This window comes from Sinohyriopsis cumingii, chromosome 2 (genome assembly GCF_028554795.1).
Source record: "Sinohyriopsis cumingii isolate HCF-2022 chromosome 2, ASM2855479v2, whole genome shotgun sequence".
NCBI classification, from domain to species: Eukaryota; Metazoa; Mollusca; class Bivalvia; order Unionida; family Unionidae; genus Sinohyriopsis; species Sinohyriopsis cumingii.
In genome coordinates, this window is record NC_142962.1 from 12,695,339 (window position 1) to 12,714,815 (window position 19,477).

At 36.0% G+C, this 19,477-nt stretch overlaps 1 protein-coding gene across 3 annotated transcripts in view; it reads left to right on the forward strand.

Moving 5' to 3' along the window:
• Positions 1–19,477, forward strand: part of LOC149804348 (U3 small nucleolar RNA-associated protein 25 homolog) — an 81,452-nt gene that overhangs the window by 32,568 nt on the left and 29,407 nt on the right. For all 3 annotated transcript variants that reach the window (XM_089939186.1, XM_089939195.1, XM_089939202.1), the window contains exons 8-12: positions 62–114; positions 2,820–2,905; positions 6,126–6,191; positions 10,227–10,341; positions 16,627–16,708. In XM_089939186.1, the coding sequence (XP_089795312.1) occupies positions 62–114; positions 2,820–2,905; positions 6,126–6,191; positions 10,227–10,341; positions 16,627–16,708 (402 nt within the window). The remainder of the gene's footprint in view (positions 1–61; positions 115–2,819; positions 2,906–6,125; positions 6,192–10,226; positions 10,342–16,626; positions 16,709–19,477) is intronic.

Below are 19,477 nucleotides of genomic sequence, written 5' to 3' on the forward strand. Positions count from 1 at the left end.
ATAACTTGATGACACATCAGAAGCCAGGTAAAATTCTCTCACCTTTTTCCAACCTTTTTAGGCTGCTTAACTGGGTTCCAGCAAGGGCTTTTCAGCTGTATGAACAACTATCAGGTAATTCTGATTCTCTCCATCTCTCTCTCTGATTCTCTATCTCCTTTTCTTGTCTGTGTCTGTCAGTCTGTTTCTTTGTGTGTGTCTCTCTCTCACACACACACACACACACAGGGTGTAAACATGCTCATATAGGTGTCCCACACTTTAAAACTCCTCAGTATAAGTTTGCCTATTATGATGTAGATATAGATCACATCAGATTGTTTGAATTTTATTGCATTATTGCTGTTGGCATTATTTCACCTAATTTGATGCTTTGCAGATAAAAAGACCAATTATTGTGTGATTGCACATCATGAAATACCCTAGTTATATATTTGATATGATTTTATGACACAATAATATTCTCCCTCACTTCATCAACAGTAATTTAACAAGGTAGAACTTATTTTCTTTCCTGCCCAGGTGCACTCTTAGAGTGTAGGCAGGGTGGTGTTTTGTTGGTACAGATGTCTGTTTTGATTTCCATTCAACTTCCTGACTGTAGGCATTTTACATCAACTTAAACAATATTTATTCTCATATATTCGTCAGGTGTCAGCACTCAGCACAACTTTGTTTTGGTCAAGTTCTGGCATGAAAATCATCTCATCTCACTCTAGGCATAACACTGTAAATACTTATTAAATTTACCTCAAATGAATCATATTCAGGTAGTGTCCTTTCATTAAAAACTAGCTTTCTCAGTCATTCATTGTGTGTGTGTGATCTGGACTTTTATTGTAGTTTTAAAAAAAAAATCAGTCATATCGCTACAAAGTCAGCAGTGTGACAGTTATAGTGATGTTTAGCACTGGGGCACCATAGCCCCCCCCACCCCCACCCCCGTCTCGTGTGTTGAGTCACAGGAATATCAAACTGTCCACCAAAATAAACATATATAAAGCAGTTGTGCTAACAAGCCTCCTATATGGATGTGAGACCTAGACAACATACAAGAAGCACATCAAGCAACTTGAGTGCTTTAACGCGAGAGCCCTGTGCTGGATTATGGGTGTCAGATGGCAAGACAGTGATGAACCTAGAAGTGATGGATAGAGCAGGTTTAACCAGTATCAGAGTGATGGTCATGAGAGCCCAACTCTGGTGGACGTGTGTGTGTGTGTGATTTGGATTTTTTAATGTTGCTTTAACACTTTTTCAGTCATATCGCTACGATGTCTGCATTGTGGTAGTTTATATTGATGTCTAGAACTGGGGCATCATGCAGCAGAAATGTAGCATTCTGTCCCACAAAGTCACATTATCCTGACACCAGGCCGACCAGTCCTAACACGAACCTCTTAATGCTGAGCGCCAAGCAAGGCAGCTGTTAGTACCCAGTGGACGGGTTATGTCATCTGTATGGAGGAGTCTCAAATGCCTCATCAGATTTTGTATGGAGCTCTATCTAGTAGACACAAAAAAATTTAGTTGCCCGAAGAAAAGATTCAAAGAGTAATCCATCGTGGACATCCTGAGATGATGCTTGATATCTGTGACAAACCTCGAGTCCTGCACCAAGGATAGATCTGGCTGGCATGCAGCTGTTAGCAATGGGTGTAAAACCTTCGAGGATGCCTGCAGAGCGAAAGTCACCAAAACCAGGGAATGCAGGAAGGCCTCAACATCAAGAACCAACCCATGCCTCCAGTGTGCACACTGCTCCAGGATATGTGAATCTTATATCGGACTCGTCAGCCACATCAGGACCCATCAGCGAAGAGCAGCGCAGGATTGGCTTTTTCGAGCCCACTGGTCTACCAACACAAAAATAAAATATGTTTAGTATGTGTACTGTATCTTTGATAAGCCATTCATTTCCTTTTGATGAAAAATGTGTGCATCTCATGTTACATTAAAGGTACAGTTTACATACCTTATATAAAATAAAAAGTTTTATCTCTTTTTATAACTTCATACCTTTGGATATTTACACTTTGTAGACCTTCTGTGATATATGTTAATATTCAAGTGTTGAAATTTTACAATTTTACATTTTATTTTTGAAGTCCTTGAAATGGCCATGACAATCAGTTCTGTTCCCTCTAAAAATATTTTGGACCATTTTTTGCCATATTGTTCCCAAATGGGTTCAAAGGTAATTTAATATTATTATAATAAACTTTTATATTTCTTGAATTTATTGCTTTTATTCTTTAAAACATCATTGGGTCACATGGTGGGTCATTTTATTTTGGGAAACTGGATGCAAATAATCTCCTGTACAGTATCCTTTATTCTGGCATATTTAATATCCTGGAAATTTATTTTTGAGGCGCTGGAGAATCCTGAAAAAGTCCTTGAATCTGAGTGGAAGCATAGAAACCCTGATTTCTAGAGCTTCATTTTTTTAATCTACAGTGCCAGATTTTTTTGACATTCTGTCAATCCCTACACTACTACTATTACTTTATACTTGTGGTCAGAAACATATCATACAAAACTATTTATGGCAAGAACTTTTTATATAATTCGTCGCCACTTATAATTTTTTTTTTTTTTTATTCTTAATGCTGAATCAAATATGTAGATATTTTGCACATGTCAAATTTCTTGATATGATTTAATTGATAGTATGGAGTTGTCCGATGAGAGTATTGTATTGCTATTTTTAGACGTGAGAGCAGACTGGATAAATTGACAAAATAGTTTTAGTTTACTAGTCTGCCACATTATTTTCAGTGTATTCCTGTTTTATTTTGTTTTGTATTTTTCCACAGGATATTTATTACCCAAACAGAACTTTTGAAAATGCTGAAGAAATCAGGATGGTGTATTGCTTGCATGCATTGAATCATGTCCTGAAGTAAGTTTATGTAATGCTGTTTTAAAAACCAGTCAATTTGATGTTTGAAATGCTTTAATTTGTATCATTAAATCAGTTTGCTGCATACATTGTATGCTGTTTTTAATATTTAAGTCTGTGCCAGAAAGTTGTCAGGTTAAGGTAGATGCTGCCCTTTATGAAACTGTCCTCAGCATTGGTGTACCACGGGGCAGCATGCTGTCAGTCATACTGTGCATTGGTGTACCGTGGGGCAGCATGCTGTCAGTCATACTGCGTATTGGTGTACCACAGGGCAGCATGCTGTCAGTCATACTGTGCATTTGATGTACCACAGGGCAGCATGTTGTCAGTCATACTGTGCATTGGTGTACCATGGGGCAGCATGCTGTCAGTCATACTGTGCATTCGATATACCATGGGGCAGCATGTTGTCAGTCATACTGTGCATTGGTGTACCACGGGGTGGCATGCTGTCAGTCATACTGTGCATGTACCACGGGGCAGCATGCTGTCAGTCTTACTGTGCATTTGATGTACCACGGGGCAGCATATTGTCAGTCATACTGTGCATTGGTGTACCACGGGGCAGCATGGTGTCAGTCATGCTGTGTATTTGATATACCATGGTGCAGCATGTTGTCAGTCATACTGTGCATTGGTGTACCACGGGGCAGCATGGTGTCAGTCTTACTGTGCATTGGTGTACCACAGGGCAGCATGCTGTCAGTCATACTGTGCATTTGATGTACCACAGGGCAGCATGCTGTCAGTCACACTGTGCATTGGTTTACCATGGGGCAGCATGCTGTCAGTCATACTGTGCAACATCAACATTAACAACATAGTAATTGTCCTAATCAAGGAGCTGATGGCCAGGAATAGTGACAACTTTTTCATTTGCTGTAGATCCAGAAACTATGCTTACCATTTAATGTCAACTTTACATATTCTTGTCTAGAGTTAAGAAATGGCCGGATCAAAACTAGTTCAGATATTCAAAATCTAAAACTTTTCCTGATGGACCTCTTATCCCTTTTATGGAGGAGTCCAGATCATTAGGACTTATTCTTGATGGCTAGCTAACATTTCTCCCACATATTAGATACCTGTGACAAAAAAAACTTTTAATACAAGTTGTGGCAAGCACAGATTATGGAATAAACTGGAAGGTTGTACAGGAGAGGTTAGTAAAAACCCAACTAGACTGGTGCTCATTTGCATAGAGACCAGCTCACAAATTTATTCTGTGTATGCTTGATTTGAGACGCAGTCTGGGATCATTTCGAACTTCCCCTTCAGAATGCATTTATGCAGTGGAGTAGCAGGGAGGATGAACAGACCACCTCCCTGCTGCTATTGGCAAGTGAACTATCATTGCATCTTAGAAAGATAGAATTAACTTTTTAGTATACTACCAGACTATTCCCAGATCTATCAAATTCTGTCTATAGTGTTGATTTTAGACCAAGCTACCAAGCCTTGTATGAACACAAACCAATTTCCATTACACCTTTTGGCATATGAATTCATCCTGATTTAGAAGCAGCAGAAATCAATTTTGCTTGTAATATAGAATTCCCCATTAACAAATTCGGACCTTAATTATTAAAACCCCTGAAAATACTTGTAATCTTTACCAATACAAAGATTCTATACCAGTCCTCTAATTTTATTAGATGAAAAGATTGAAACATTATTGCAGCTGCTGTTGCAACACCCCAGGTCTCTGTCGTGAGACACTTTCTGAATTTTTCATTCTTGCAGCAGAAATTACAGCCATATTCATATCCTTGAACTACATGGAAACATCTGACAAGCTAATTTCATTGTTTTTTTGTGTACTTGTTCCAAACTGCAAGCTTTGCCATCATCATCTTTTTGTGTACTTGTTCCAAAGAGCAAGCCTTGCCATCATTGTCTTTTTGTGTACTTGTTCCAAACTTCAAGCCTTACCATCATTGTCTTTTTGTGTACTTGTTCCAAAGTGCAAGCCTTGCCATCAGTCTTTTTGTGTACTTGTTCCAAACTTGAAACCTTGCCATCATTGTCTTTTTGTGTACTTGTTCCAGACTGCAAGCCTTGCCATCACTGTTTTTTGTGTACTTGTTCCAAACTGCAAGCCTTGCCATCATTGTCATTTCATGTACTTGTTCGAAACTGATGGCCTTGTCATCATTGTTTTTTTGTGTACTTGTTTGAAACTGAAAGCCTTGCCATCATTTTCTTTTTGTGTACTTGTTCCAAACTGCAAGCCTTGCAGAACTTTGAATTGAATCCCATTACCATCACTTACAAAGCATAATCTGATTATATTTTCCGGAAAAGTATTCTGTACTGATGGCTGACAGGTCGTATTAATATTAAGGGTAATGAAAGGGCATATCAGGCTGACTTACAGACACCCATTTTGAGTGGACAATTCCACCTGGTGACTTCAAAGCTGACTTACAGACACTCATCTTGAATGGACAATGCCACATGGTGACTTCAAAGCTGACTTACAGACACCCATTTTGAATGGAAAATTCCACATGGTGACTTCAAAGCTGACTTACAGACACCCATTTTTGAATGGACAATTCCACATGGTGACTTCAAAGCTGACTTACAGATATCCATTTTTGAATGGACATAGTGACTTCAAATATAATATAAATTGGCATGTTCTATGAACTTGGCAAAACACTTTGACTGAAAACTCCAAAAGATGCTGTGGAGCAGTAAATCTCACAGGAGAGTGACAGCCCTCATATAGAATAAATAATAGGAGATATGCTGATCATACGTATAGGACACGCATGTTCTCATGCTTACCTTCTGAAGAGTGGATCACGACCAAAGTTCACACCATGCAACATTCCACTGACAGAAAAACATTATTTTCAGATGTATCAACTTAGATCATTTGAGAATTTTTTTTATGTGAACTCAGTTAAGTAGCTTTTTGATGATGTACAGCAAGAAAAAGAATTGGATTTTTTGTGGAAGTTTAGGTTTATAGAATACAATTTAGACCCAGACTTTAAGCATTGTACAATTTTGTCTATTTTATTTTTATATCTTTTTAAGAAATTGTTTTATCTTTAGGGAATATATGTTTTATTTGGAAGAGTTTATCTTGCTAAAGTTGTTGGGAAGTTGTGCCTTTACATTGGTAGAGTTCAATGTTTAAATGGTGCTACATAGCTAGGATTGTGCTGACATGCCCTTAAACCCTGTGCATATATTATTTTGACAGAACCAGAAGTCGAATAATTGCTCATAATACAAAGATGAAGCAAAAGAAAGATTTAAGAGCAGATGAGTAAGTTATCGTGTTTTTTCCATCTTCCTTTCTCTCTATCTTAATATATTGTTCAGACATCATGTATTTAGAATAATATATTAATACTTTCAGTTAATACAGTATTCAAATGCAGAATTTAACAATGCATCATTATTATGGTTTACAGTTGTTGTTGGGTTTAACACCATTTTTCAGCACAAGATAGGTCATACATGGTGGCCAGTATAAATGGTGGAGGAAGAACCCTGGAAATCCTGGAAAGAACCACCGACCCACAAGAAGCTACTGGCAAATTTTCTCACGTATCCACATTGGCTGAGCCCGAGACTCAGACCCACGCAGACAGAGGTGAGATGGCAATGGTCTGTAACGGTGAGTGCTTTACACCACTTGGCCACTCAGGGTCACTGGTTTACAGTAATTATAATTTTTGTTTTTATGCAGGACTTGATTAGAATAGGGTAAATTTTACTTTCGTTCTAACCATAAATACAGAAGTCAGGGCTAGTCAGTTCAAATTATCGGGGAGGGGACACAAGCCAGGGAATGTCAGTGAATTTAACAGGGAGGGTGCTATGCCATTGAATAATATTTAGCTTGCCTCCACAAAGTGCAGTTGAGATATTGTACTAACAACAGCCTTGTCTGCCCATATTAAAGCACATATAATTTATAATACACATGTACATCCTCTCTGTGTCTTAAATATTTATACTTTATAGGTTCCAGGCAGCAGTCTAGAGTGTGTTTCATAGTACATAACTCCTGGGGAGGGAGCTAAAGGAACTAATTTTGTGCATACATGTATATTATTTGTACGTTCTTATTTAAATCTTTGCATTTATCTTGAGTTTTCTTGCACCGTGTATGTGTACAATTATACCTGAAATCATTATACTTGGTTGGGGTTTGCATCTTACATCATCATAAAAATAGGTCACTATGACCCATAGTTATGCTTTGCTGACTTTGTTTCAATTTTGTGTATATTTCTTAAGCATCAGGATTGGTGTGTCTTTGTCACTAGGTAACCAACTTGTGTTGCCATGCCCTAAAACACAATCCAAACTTAATTATTTCTCAAGCGAACTAGAAGATTGTATGCATCTCTGTTAGTACTGAACCCTTATGACAAAAGGTCATTGTGACCAGCAGTTTGCATTTGGTTTTTGGGGGCCCCGAGTGGCCGAGTGGTCTAAAGCGCTCGCCGTTACAGATCACTGCCATCTCACCTCTGTCTGAGTGAGTTCAAGTCTCAGCCTCAGCTAACGTTGGTATGTGAGAAAGCCTGCCAGTAGCTTCTCGTGGGTCGGTGGTTCTTTCCGGGGTTTTCCAGGGTTCTTCCTCCACCAATTATACTGGCTGCCATGTATAGCCTATCTTGTGCTGAAAAATGGCATTAAACCCTACAACAACAGCAACAGCATTTGGTTTTTGCATCCTGTATAAATGGTTTTGTAGATAGTATCAAGAAACTTTGTTACGGTATTCGTCTCGGTAGTTACTCCATCCTCATCACCAAAATAGGTATTGATGAATATTTCACATTTCAATGACATTGGTTAAATTGAATATTTGAACTTTTGATGGTTGTGAGATTAAACAGAATCATTGTTTTACATCTGTATTAGAACCATATCCCTATAAGAAAAAAGTTCACTGTGACTTGCATTACACATTTTACTGGCTTGGGATACTTTTTATATTTAGCTTATGGCATCAAAGGTTTATTGCATGCTATATACTTGTTAGCCTATCGCCAGGGTCTAGGAAACATTTAATCACATGTATTTGGATGTAATTTTTTTATCTGGGATGCAGAAAATCACTTATGCAGAAGTCCTCTTATGCATGCAGTAGCTGAGCGGCAAATTCAAAGGCTTTCCAGTCCTGCTTCAACCACCTGCTGGGTGGGAAAATGTGTTGATCAACTGATCATGTTAGCTGTGCTGATATTTACAATGACAGAATTTAGGGACCTCATTTGTACATGTTGTCATATTAAGATTACATCAAAAGAACATGATGCAATAGCTGTGCAGCAAGTTCAAAGACTTCGTCTAGCTCCTGAGTGGCGGGAAAATGTGCCGATATTTACAATGACTGAGGTCAGAGGCAGAAAAACCCAGAGATGTGATCATTATAAGCGTACATGAAATGAACAAATTTGACATGCACTACCTCTAAATCAAGATACTTACAGACTTAGACAAAATGCCGTTTGCATATTTGGATAAGTATTTTCGGGTTAAACAGCAAGTTGATGAAGATTGTAATGAGATTCAGAAGAGTGCTAAAGTTGCTAGAACTGATGGTTCAGATGGAACAGTAGCTAAGTGTAAGAAAGTGTGTAATGACTGGCTTAGTGTTCGGAGTAAGACCTTTCCTTGGACTGACAAAATTCAGCCCCATTCTAATGGACAAACAAAAGCTATATGCCAGTGGTGTAAAGAATTTGGAAAACTAAACTCGGTGACAACCACTGGTTCTTCTCATCTGGACATTTAGCCACTTTAGGTATGCCCAATATGCTTATGGGACTGCAACTTTTGTTGATGGGACCCTTGTTTTACCAAAGTAGGAGTTCTGGGCTCCTAATTTTAAAATCCTAGTGAGACCTTTGATCTATAATTATGGAACTTGGCAAGGGCATGCATCTAGATGAGCAGTCAAAGCACAACTCCTTCTTTCCAGAAGTAGGTTATTCTGGAAAATCAGGCTCCTGTGGGTGGAGAAAATTATAATTCACCGCAAACAAAAAAGGAATGGAATCAGTGAGTGCACAGCTTTCCTCAGGTATATGTATATCTTTGCACAAGGCCCTTGATTTATATCCCCCTCAACCAAAACCAGAGTGTGATCAGATTTTAAAACACTGATAAAAAAATTAATCTATGGTTTTTATCAACTCGTTTTGCTACCTGTACTTTTACATCATAGAAAAGAATGTTCCTTTTTTTATAGTAACAGGGGCCCACATTTCATTATTAGGATCAAGTATAAGTCTATTTTCTGCACAATAGTTAATGTTTATAATTGCTCCTGGAGACTGCCTAAAGTTTGGTTAGAGGAGAGCTGTATAATCATTGATCACGCTCTGGCTTTGTTTGAGGCAGATAAAAATCAAAGACACTGTAAAGATATGTATGCCCCGAGGTTAGCTATGTAATCATTGATTACACTGGTTTTGGTTGAGGTGGATATAAATCAAGAACCTTGTGTAAAGATACGTATACATGTGTGGTGATTGTGTAATCAGTGATCACACTCTGGTTTTGGTTGAGGGGGATATAAATCAAGAACCTTGTGTAAAGATATGTATACATGTGTGGTGATTTGTGTAATCAGTGATCACACTGGTTTTGGTTGAGGTGGATATAAATCAAGAACCTTGTGTAAAGATATGTATACATGTGTGGTGATTTGTGTAATCAGTGATCACACTCTGGTTTTGGTTGAGGGGGATATAAATCAAGAACCTTGTACAGAGATATGTATACATGTGTGGTGATTTGTGTAATCAGTGATCACACTCTGGTTTTGGTTGAGGTGGATATAAATCAAGAACCTTGTACAGAGATATGTATACATGTGTGGTGATTTGTGTAATCAGTGATCACACTCTGGTTTTGGTTGAGGTGGATATAAATCAAGAACCTTGTACAGAGATATGTATACATGTGTGGTGATTTGTGTGATCAGTGATCACACACTGGTTTTGGTTGAGGTGGATATAGATCATCTGAGTTTCTTGGTAGGTTCACTGCACATCATGAAAAGTCACAAAATGAGATCCATTTCTTGTATTTTATTTTTTAATATAATGTATGTATGTTACTGACAAAAACCAATATTGGTAATTTTGTTCAGGAAAAATATGCCTTGGTTACATCCTGCCTGGTCATTTGAGGTAGATGTAAACCAAGGACTGTGTAAAGATAAGTATACTCATGATATTTATGTGATTGTACTGGGACTCCTAGGTTAATTCAGATGGAATAGTTTTCTGTTTGACTTGCTTTTGTACTTATATTTCTTATTTTTATGCCAAAGGGACTACAGGGACCATGGGCTTACCAGGCCAAAAGTCCTGATTCTAGTGCCTTTCAGGGAATCTGCTCTACGCATAGTCAACACAATGGTCAGTCTGGTCCTCCCCACAGATGAGGTAAAGAACGAAACTGAGCAGTCAAAATAAACATGTCCACTCATTAGATTAATTGCTTTTTCCATAAATTAAAAGTTCTTTAAAAAATAATGGATAATTACAGTGTAGTTTTGTGTTAATATTAACATTGTTTTGCAAAACTGTATTATGGTTAGTGACACTATAACAAGGTGAAACAAATTTGTAGCTATTGAACAGTGAAAACTACATGTGTGCTGTCCATATGCTCCCTTAAGGTTGGACTGGCTTGTTTTTCAGTTTAGGATTAAATAATATCAAATAACCTGAGATCAATATAGGTCTTGACTAATTAGAAATTATACTGCTTAAGGAAAAAAAAAGGTCACCATGTCACAGTTTTAAAAATTTCATATTTTACATTGTCAGTTTTGTTTTTCCCTTTGGTAAGTGTACTGACATTTTCATTGGTGAAGATATTATTGAACCTAGTTAAGTGTATTGTGCCTAAATGACAATTGTGCAATACATAATCATGTACAGCACACACATCATGTAATACATGATCATACACAGCTCACACATCATGTAATACATGATCATACACATCACACACATCATGGAATACATAATCATGCACAACACACTCATAATGAAATACATAATTATGAACAGCACACACGTCATGTAATACATAATCATGCACAATACACACATCATGGAATAATCATGGACAGCACACACATCATGAAATAATCATGCAGGTACACACACATCTAATAATCATACAAAGCACAAACATCATGAAATGCATAATCATGCATAGCACACACATTATGTAATAATCATACAAAGCATAAACATCATGTAATACATAATCATACACAGCACACATCAGGTAGTACATGATCATAGCACACACATCGTGCAATACATAATCATGCACAGTACAAACATGTAATAATACAAAACACAAGCATGTAATACATAATCATGCATAGTACACACATGTAATAATCATACAAAGAACAAACATGTAGTACATAATCTTGCACAGCACATATCATGAAATACATAATCATGCACAGCACTCACATCATGCAATACATAATCATGCACATTACACACATTATGTAGTTATCATAAACATCACGCACATCATGTAGTAAATAATCATGCACAGTACACACATAATGTAATAACTGTACAAAGCACACATCATGCAGTACATAATCATACACAGCACACATCATGCAGTACATAAATCATACACAGCATACATCATGTAATACATAATCATACACAGCACACATCATGTAATATATAATCATACACAGCACACATCATGTAATACATAATCATACACAGCACACATCATGCAATACATAATCATACACAGCACACATCATGCAGTACATAAATCATACACAGCATACATCATGTAATACATAATCATACACAGCACACATCATGTAATACATAATCATACACAGCACACACATCATGCAATACATAATCATACACAGCACACATCATGCAATACATAATCATACACAGCACACATCATGCAATACATAATCATACACAGCACACATCATGTAATACATAATCATACACAGCACACATCATGTAATACATAATCATACACAGCACACATCATGCAATACATAATCATACACAGCACACATCATGCAGTACATAAATCATACACAGCATACATCATGTAATACATAATCATACACAGCACACATCATGTAATACATAATCATACACAGCACACACATCATGCAATACATAATCATACACAGCACACATCATGCAGTACATAAATCATACACAGCATACATCATGTAATACATAATCATACACAGCACACATCATGTAATACATAATCATACACAGCACACACATCATACAATACATAATCATACACAGCACACATCATGCAATACATAATCATACACAGCACACATCATGCAATACATAATCATACACAGCACACACATCATGCAATACATAATCATACACAGCACACATCATGCAGTACATAAATCATACACAGCATACATCATGTAATACATAATCATACACAGCATACATCATGTAATACATAATCATACACAGCACACATCATGTAATATATAATCATACACAGCACACATCATGTAATACATAATCATACACAGCACACATCATGCAATACATAATCATACACAGCACACATCATGCAGTACATAAATCATACACAGCATACATCATGTAATACATAATCATACACAGCACACATCATGTAATATATAATCATACACAGCACACATCGTGTAATACATAATCATACACAGCACACATCATGCAATACATAATCATACACAGCACACATCATGCAGTACATAAATCATACACAGCATACATCATGTAATACATAATCATACACAGCACACATCATGTAATATATAATCATACACAGCACACATCATGTAATACATAATCATACACAGCACACATCATGCAATACATAATCATACACAGCACACATCATGCAATACATAATCATACACAGCACACATCATGTAATACATAATCATACACAGCACACATCATGCAATACATAATCATACACAGCACACATCATGCAATACATAATCATACACAGCACACATCATGCAATACATAATCATACACAGCACACATCATGCAATACATAATCATACACAGCACACATCATGCAATGCATAATCATACACAGCACACATCATGCAATACATAATCATACACGGCACACATCATGTAATACATAATCATACACAGCACACACATCATGCAATACATAATCATACACAGCACACATCATGCAATACATAATCATACACAGCACACATCATGTAATACATAATCATACACAGCACACATCATGTAATACATAATCATACACAGCACACATCATGTAATACATAATCATACACAGCACACACATGATGTAATACATAATCATACACAGCACACACATCATGCAATACATAATCATACACAGCACACACAATATGCAATTCATAATCCTGCACAGCACACTTCATAACATGCTACGTCAGTATCATAATATATATGGAAAGAAAACAATTGGTTCTGCCCATACATCACACTTTTCTTTATGGAGAATAACTCCAAAAGCATTCACTCTTTCATTTCTGGAACATAATTCCAGTACCATCTAAGATATTTCTGTGAAACTTAGCTGGGGAAATTAGACTGAAAAGTTCTAACAGTAAACATTGAATCCAAGGATTGTATCAACAACCTTTACTGTATCGATCCAAATCTTTACTGTGTCAGTGAGAATCTTCACTGAATCCATGAGAATCTTCACTGTATCTATGAAAATTATTTTATTTGCAACCAATCCTGCATGTTTTGATGAATTGCCCTGAAACTTGGTGGTCTCTGTATACATCAGATAAATGTGTACTTTCATCATTATTGGATGATTTTATTTCACCTGGCCATAAGACCAAGCAAGCTTATGATGCTCCTGCACCCATTGTCCATCATCCATCACCTATTAACAGTTGCTATTTCCAGCTCCTGCACCCATTGTCCATCATCCATCACCTATTGACAGTTGCTTTTTCCAGCTTCTGCACCCATTGTCCACCATCCATTACCTATTGACAGTTGCTATTTCCATCTTCTGCACCCATTGTCCATCATCCATCACATATTGACAGTTGCTATTTCCAGCTTTTGAAAAACACTGGATCAATTTCAGTAAAACTTGGATAGCATGAAAAGCTGTTTGTTTTTAATAAAATGATGCTGATTCACCATAAGTTATGGACACTGTAACTAAAGCCTTTCAATGACTTCTTTTCAAAATTCCCTTAACATGGTCTGACCAAACTTGACAGAAAGCAACTTGGCACAAAGAGTTTTGAAGACATTTCTGCACTAAGTATACTAAAAAAGTATATATCCTGACTGAGGATTATTTTGTGACTTTTGTTTGGCCATTAGGTAGATAAAAGACAGGTGAGCCTAACTTGGGCCTCTTGCTAAGTATTTCTTTTCTTCGTGAACTTGATCCAATTCCAACATCACTGCAGCTTGAGTGCTTAGATCCAGTATTGCCTTCACTAACTGATGTTATTAATACCTCTCTCATCCGGGGAATTCCCATCATTTTTCAAAACTGCCATTTTAAAGCCTCTGTTGAAGAAACCAACACTAGACCATAACGATTTAAAGAACTACTGCCCAGTTTCTAATCTCCCATTCATATAAAAAATCTTAGAAAAGGTTGTTCTATCCCAGCTTGTATCTCATCTAAATTCAAACAGTCTTTTTAGCAATGTACAATCTGCATATCGCCCTTGCCACAGTACTGAAACTACTCTTCTAAAAGTAGTTAATGACATTCTCTCTGTGTTGGATAGCGGAAAGATTACAGTCCCCACCCTCCTTGATTTGTCTGCAGCATTTGACACAATAGACCATGATATATTCACTGTCTCCAGCATGTATTTGGCATTCATGATACAGCCCTACTGTGGTTCAAGTCCTACTTGGTCAACAGGACACAAATTGTATCTGCAAATGGAATACACTCCAGCCCAGTTGATCTATGTTGTGGTGTTCCACAGGGGTCTGTTCTTGGACCTGTTCTCTTCATTCTGTACACTCAGTCGCTCTCAAGTGTCATAGATCATCATCCAGTGTCTCACCAATTGTACGCTGATGACACCCAAATATACAAATCTAGCCACCCAACTGAAGTTGATGCTACCATGCAAGGTGTAGAGAGGTGTATTTCTGATGTGAAATCATGGATGACATGTAACAAACTGCTGATGAATGATGATAAAACTGAGGCCATTCTGATCACAACACAAAGACTTTCTCATTCACATCCTTTACCTCAAACAATAAATATCAGCAACGCCAACATTAAATTCACACAATCAGTACAAAACCTAGCTGTTACTCTGGACAGTACTCTCACATTGCACCAACATGTCATAAACATATGCAAGGCTGCATATCTTGAGCTGAGACGCATCAGTTCAGTTCGCAGATATCTTTCAGTTGATGCCACTAAAACACTTGTGTGTTCATTAGTACTTTCAAGACTGGACTATTGTAACTCAATTCTGTCTGGTTCATCTCAATACCTACTCCAGAAACTTCATAAAGTTCAAAACACAGCTGCTCAGATCATACTTAGAGTACCATGAGCAGTGCACACCTCCCCGATGCTCTGTACCCTACACTGGCTATCCATTCAATTCAGAATCAAACACAAAATTTGTTCTCTGTGCTACGTTTCACTGTCGGACTCTAGTCCAACATACCTATCCGACCTCACCCAGGTGTACACACCAGCAAGATACTTACGCTTTGCTTCTGACAATCATATACTCATTATTCCCACTATGAAAACAAAGTCATATGGACAGCGTTCTTTTGCATACCAGGTCCCAGCAACATGGAGTGAATTGCCCACTGAACTTAGACACAAAGACACAGTGATCACATTCAAGAGTGCTCTCAAAACTCACTTATTTCGACTGCAAGAACAAATTTAAAGACCTAATAATGTTTCCTACCTGAAATATTCTTAGCATGTTTTTTTATTTTTTAGTGTTTTTTTCTAATTTCATGGTGTTTGCATTTGTAATAATATTATTATCTGTTTTTTATCTTATAGGTGTTTAATGTTGTAAAGCTCTTAGAGCTTCTAAAGATTAGGCACTATACAAAGTCCTCATTATTATTATTATTATTACTATTATTAAAATAAATTTTTAATGTTCATTTGCATGTTCATGCATGTATATATTCATCCAGAGGTATTTCTCTTTTCTGCTTGCACTGCTTTTTTAGGCAAGGGCTGGGGGATCCATGTCCTATAGACACATTAAATGTTAAGTAAAGAAAATCAGCTGATTGGTAAATGTTTAAAGTACATACATCATCAGATTTTAGTCATTCTTGCATAAGTATTGGTATAATGCTGTCAGCTTAAGTAAGACGTCTATATTTCTTTCTTCACAATTATTTTTTCCCCACCTAATTATTTCTCATCAAAATTTAAGTTCACATGCCTTATTTATTAAAGTGTGTGTAGAGTATGAACATGTCAGTGTTTGAAGGGCTTTTACCATCTTCAGTTTGTTTGAACCTGTTGTGCAAAATACGACAGAGAAATTCAAGTTAATTTTTGAGTCATTATCCTGCATTTTTACATTTTGAAATTATACGACAAGTAAAATACAATGAAATAATTTCACATCTGAAGACTGTCAACGTATTAATTTATATTGGTATTTGTTTCAGAAATTTGTGAGCAATAAGAAAAGATTTCAGGAAGAATTTGGACTTTCCAAAGATGAAGAAGTGACAAAAGGATTTAAGCCTGGTATTGTACTAAAAATTCAAGTTGACTTATTTTTAATCTCATCAACTGACACATACTTGGATGTCTAGAGAGGAAATATAACCTTGCCTCAAAGGATTTGAAAATTTGTTGGATTAACTTTGTTCTTAACTGTTCCACTTGGTCTTCATTGCAAGTATTTATACATACCCCATCCCAACATACACCATAAACGAGGGAGGGGAATAAGTACATTGAAGCCAGCATGACCATCCACTTGGATAGTTGAAAAGGGTATATTGTTTTGCTGCTTTCCATTCTTAAGTTTTGTGGTATATAAAACAAAATGCATATTTGTATTGATATATAGAGTGACCCAATTATATTTTCAGTCATTACAGAATTTTAAAATTGTTGAACCATTGTTAGTGACAAGCAAAACATTGTAGTCTCTTTAATGCCAGTGATGGTGTACGAGTCCAGGGTGTTGGTTTAAGTGATTCATTGGCATATATTTCCTTCACTCTTCAATTAATCTTCATAATACAGGGCATTAATTTTCATCATAACATTAATTTTCGTACTAGGCATTTGTTTTCGTCATCTATTGGACATTAATTTTCATCATACTAGTCATTAATATTCATCACACTAGACATTAATTTTCATCATACTCAACATTAATTTCCCTCATACTTGACATTAAATTTCCTCATACTAGACATTCATTTTCATTATACTAATCATTAATTTTCATCATACTCGACATTAATTTTCATCATACTCAACATTAATTTCCCTCATACTTGACATTAAATTTCCTCATACTAGACATTCATTTTCATTATACTAATCATTAATTTTCATCATACTCGACATTAAATTTCGTCATACTAGACATTAAATTTCCTCATACTTGACATTAAATTTCCTCATACTAGACATTCATTTTCATTATACTAATCATTCATTTTCATCATACTAGTCATTAATTTTCATCATACTCGACATTAAATTTCCTCATACTTGACATTAAATTTCCTCATACTTGACATTAAATTTCCTCATACTAGACATTCATTTTCATTATACTAATCATTAATTTTCATCATACTCAACATTAAATTTCATCATACTAGACATTCATTTTCATCATACTTGACATTAATTTTCGTCATACTAGAAATTCATTTTCATCATACTGATCATTAATTTTCATCACACTAGACATTACTTTTCATCATACTCGACATTAATTTCCCTCATACTTGACATTAAATTTCCTCATAATAGACATTCATTTTCATTATACTAGGCATTAATTTTCATCATATACATTAATTTCCCTCATACTCGACATTAAATTTCCTCATACTAGACATTAATTTTCATTATACTAGTCATTAATGTTCATCATGCTAGGCATTAATTTTCATCATATACATTAATTTTCCTCATACTCGATGTTAAATTTCCTCATACTAGTCATTAATTTTTATCATACTAGACATTAATTTTCATCATACTTGACATTAATTTCCCTCATACTCAACATTAAATTTCCTCATACTAGACATTAATTTTCATTATACTAGTCATTAATTTTCATCATGCTGGGCATTAATTTTCATCACATATTAGTCATTAATTTTCATCATACTAGTCATCATAGATTAGGCATTAATTTCCATCATCCATTGCACATTAATTTTCATTATACATAGCATTAGCTTTCATCATGCTAGACATTAATTTTCATAGTTGGCAATAATTTTCATCATACTTGGCATTATTTTTCATAGTTGGCATTAATTTTCATAGTTGATATTAGTTTTCATCATACTTGGCATTAATTTTCATCATACTAGGCATTAATTTTCATAGTTGGCATTAATTTTTATCATACTTGGCATTAATTTTCATAGTTGGCATTAATTTTCATATATTAGGTATTCATTTTCATCATGCTAACAGCTAGGTATTCATTTTCACCATGCTAACAGCTAGGCATTCATTTTCATAGTTGGCATTAACTTTAATCAGTTATTAGGCAATAATTTTCATAATCCTGTGCATTAATTTTCATCATACTATGCATTAATTGTCAACATACTAAGCATTAATTTTTATCATACTATGCATTTCCATCATGCTTGGCATTAATTTTCATCATACTTGGCCAATGTATGTGAAAGCTTGCCAGTAGCTTTGCTTGGGTCAGTGTTTAATTCTGGGGTTTTCCTGGGTTCTTCCTCCTGCCCATAATAACATCATCATATTAGACATTAATATTCATCATACTTGGCACTCAGCATTAAGAGGTTAGTGTTAGGACTGGTTAGCCTGGTGTCAGGATAATGTGACTAGGTGGGACATCATGCTACATGTCTGTGGCATGATGCCCTAGTGCTAGACATCACTATAAACTGCCACACTGCAGACATCGTAGCGATGTGACTGAAAAATTGTTAAAGCTATGTTAAGAATCCAAATCACACACACGCACATTAATAATTTATTAAATTGAGACCATTCAGCAGCAGACACACCTGCTCCTTTGACCTTAGGTCAAGGTCACTCTTAGAATGGTTGCATTAAGGTTTTTTCATTTCCTTATTTCCCCTAAACCCCATTATGTATTTTATTCATATTTTGAATGAATCATTATGAAACTTGGACAATTAATTTGCCACATGCTCACTCAGCCCTTGGGCCTAGGGATAGAAGTCACACATTTTACAGCAGTGTTTTTGATCAAGGCTTGACATGTAGCCCCTGCATTTTATGGAACTTTTTGGACTTTGCTGGTTT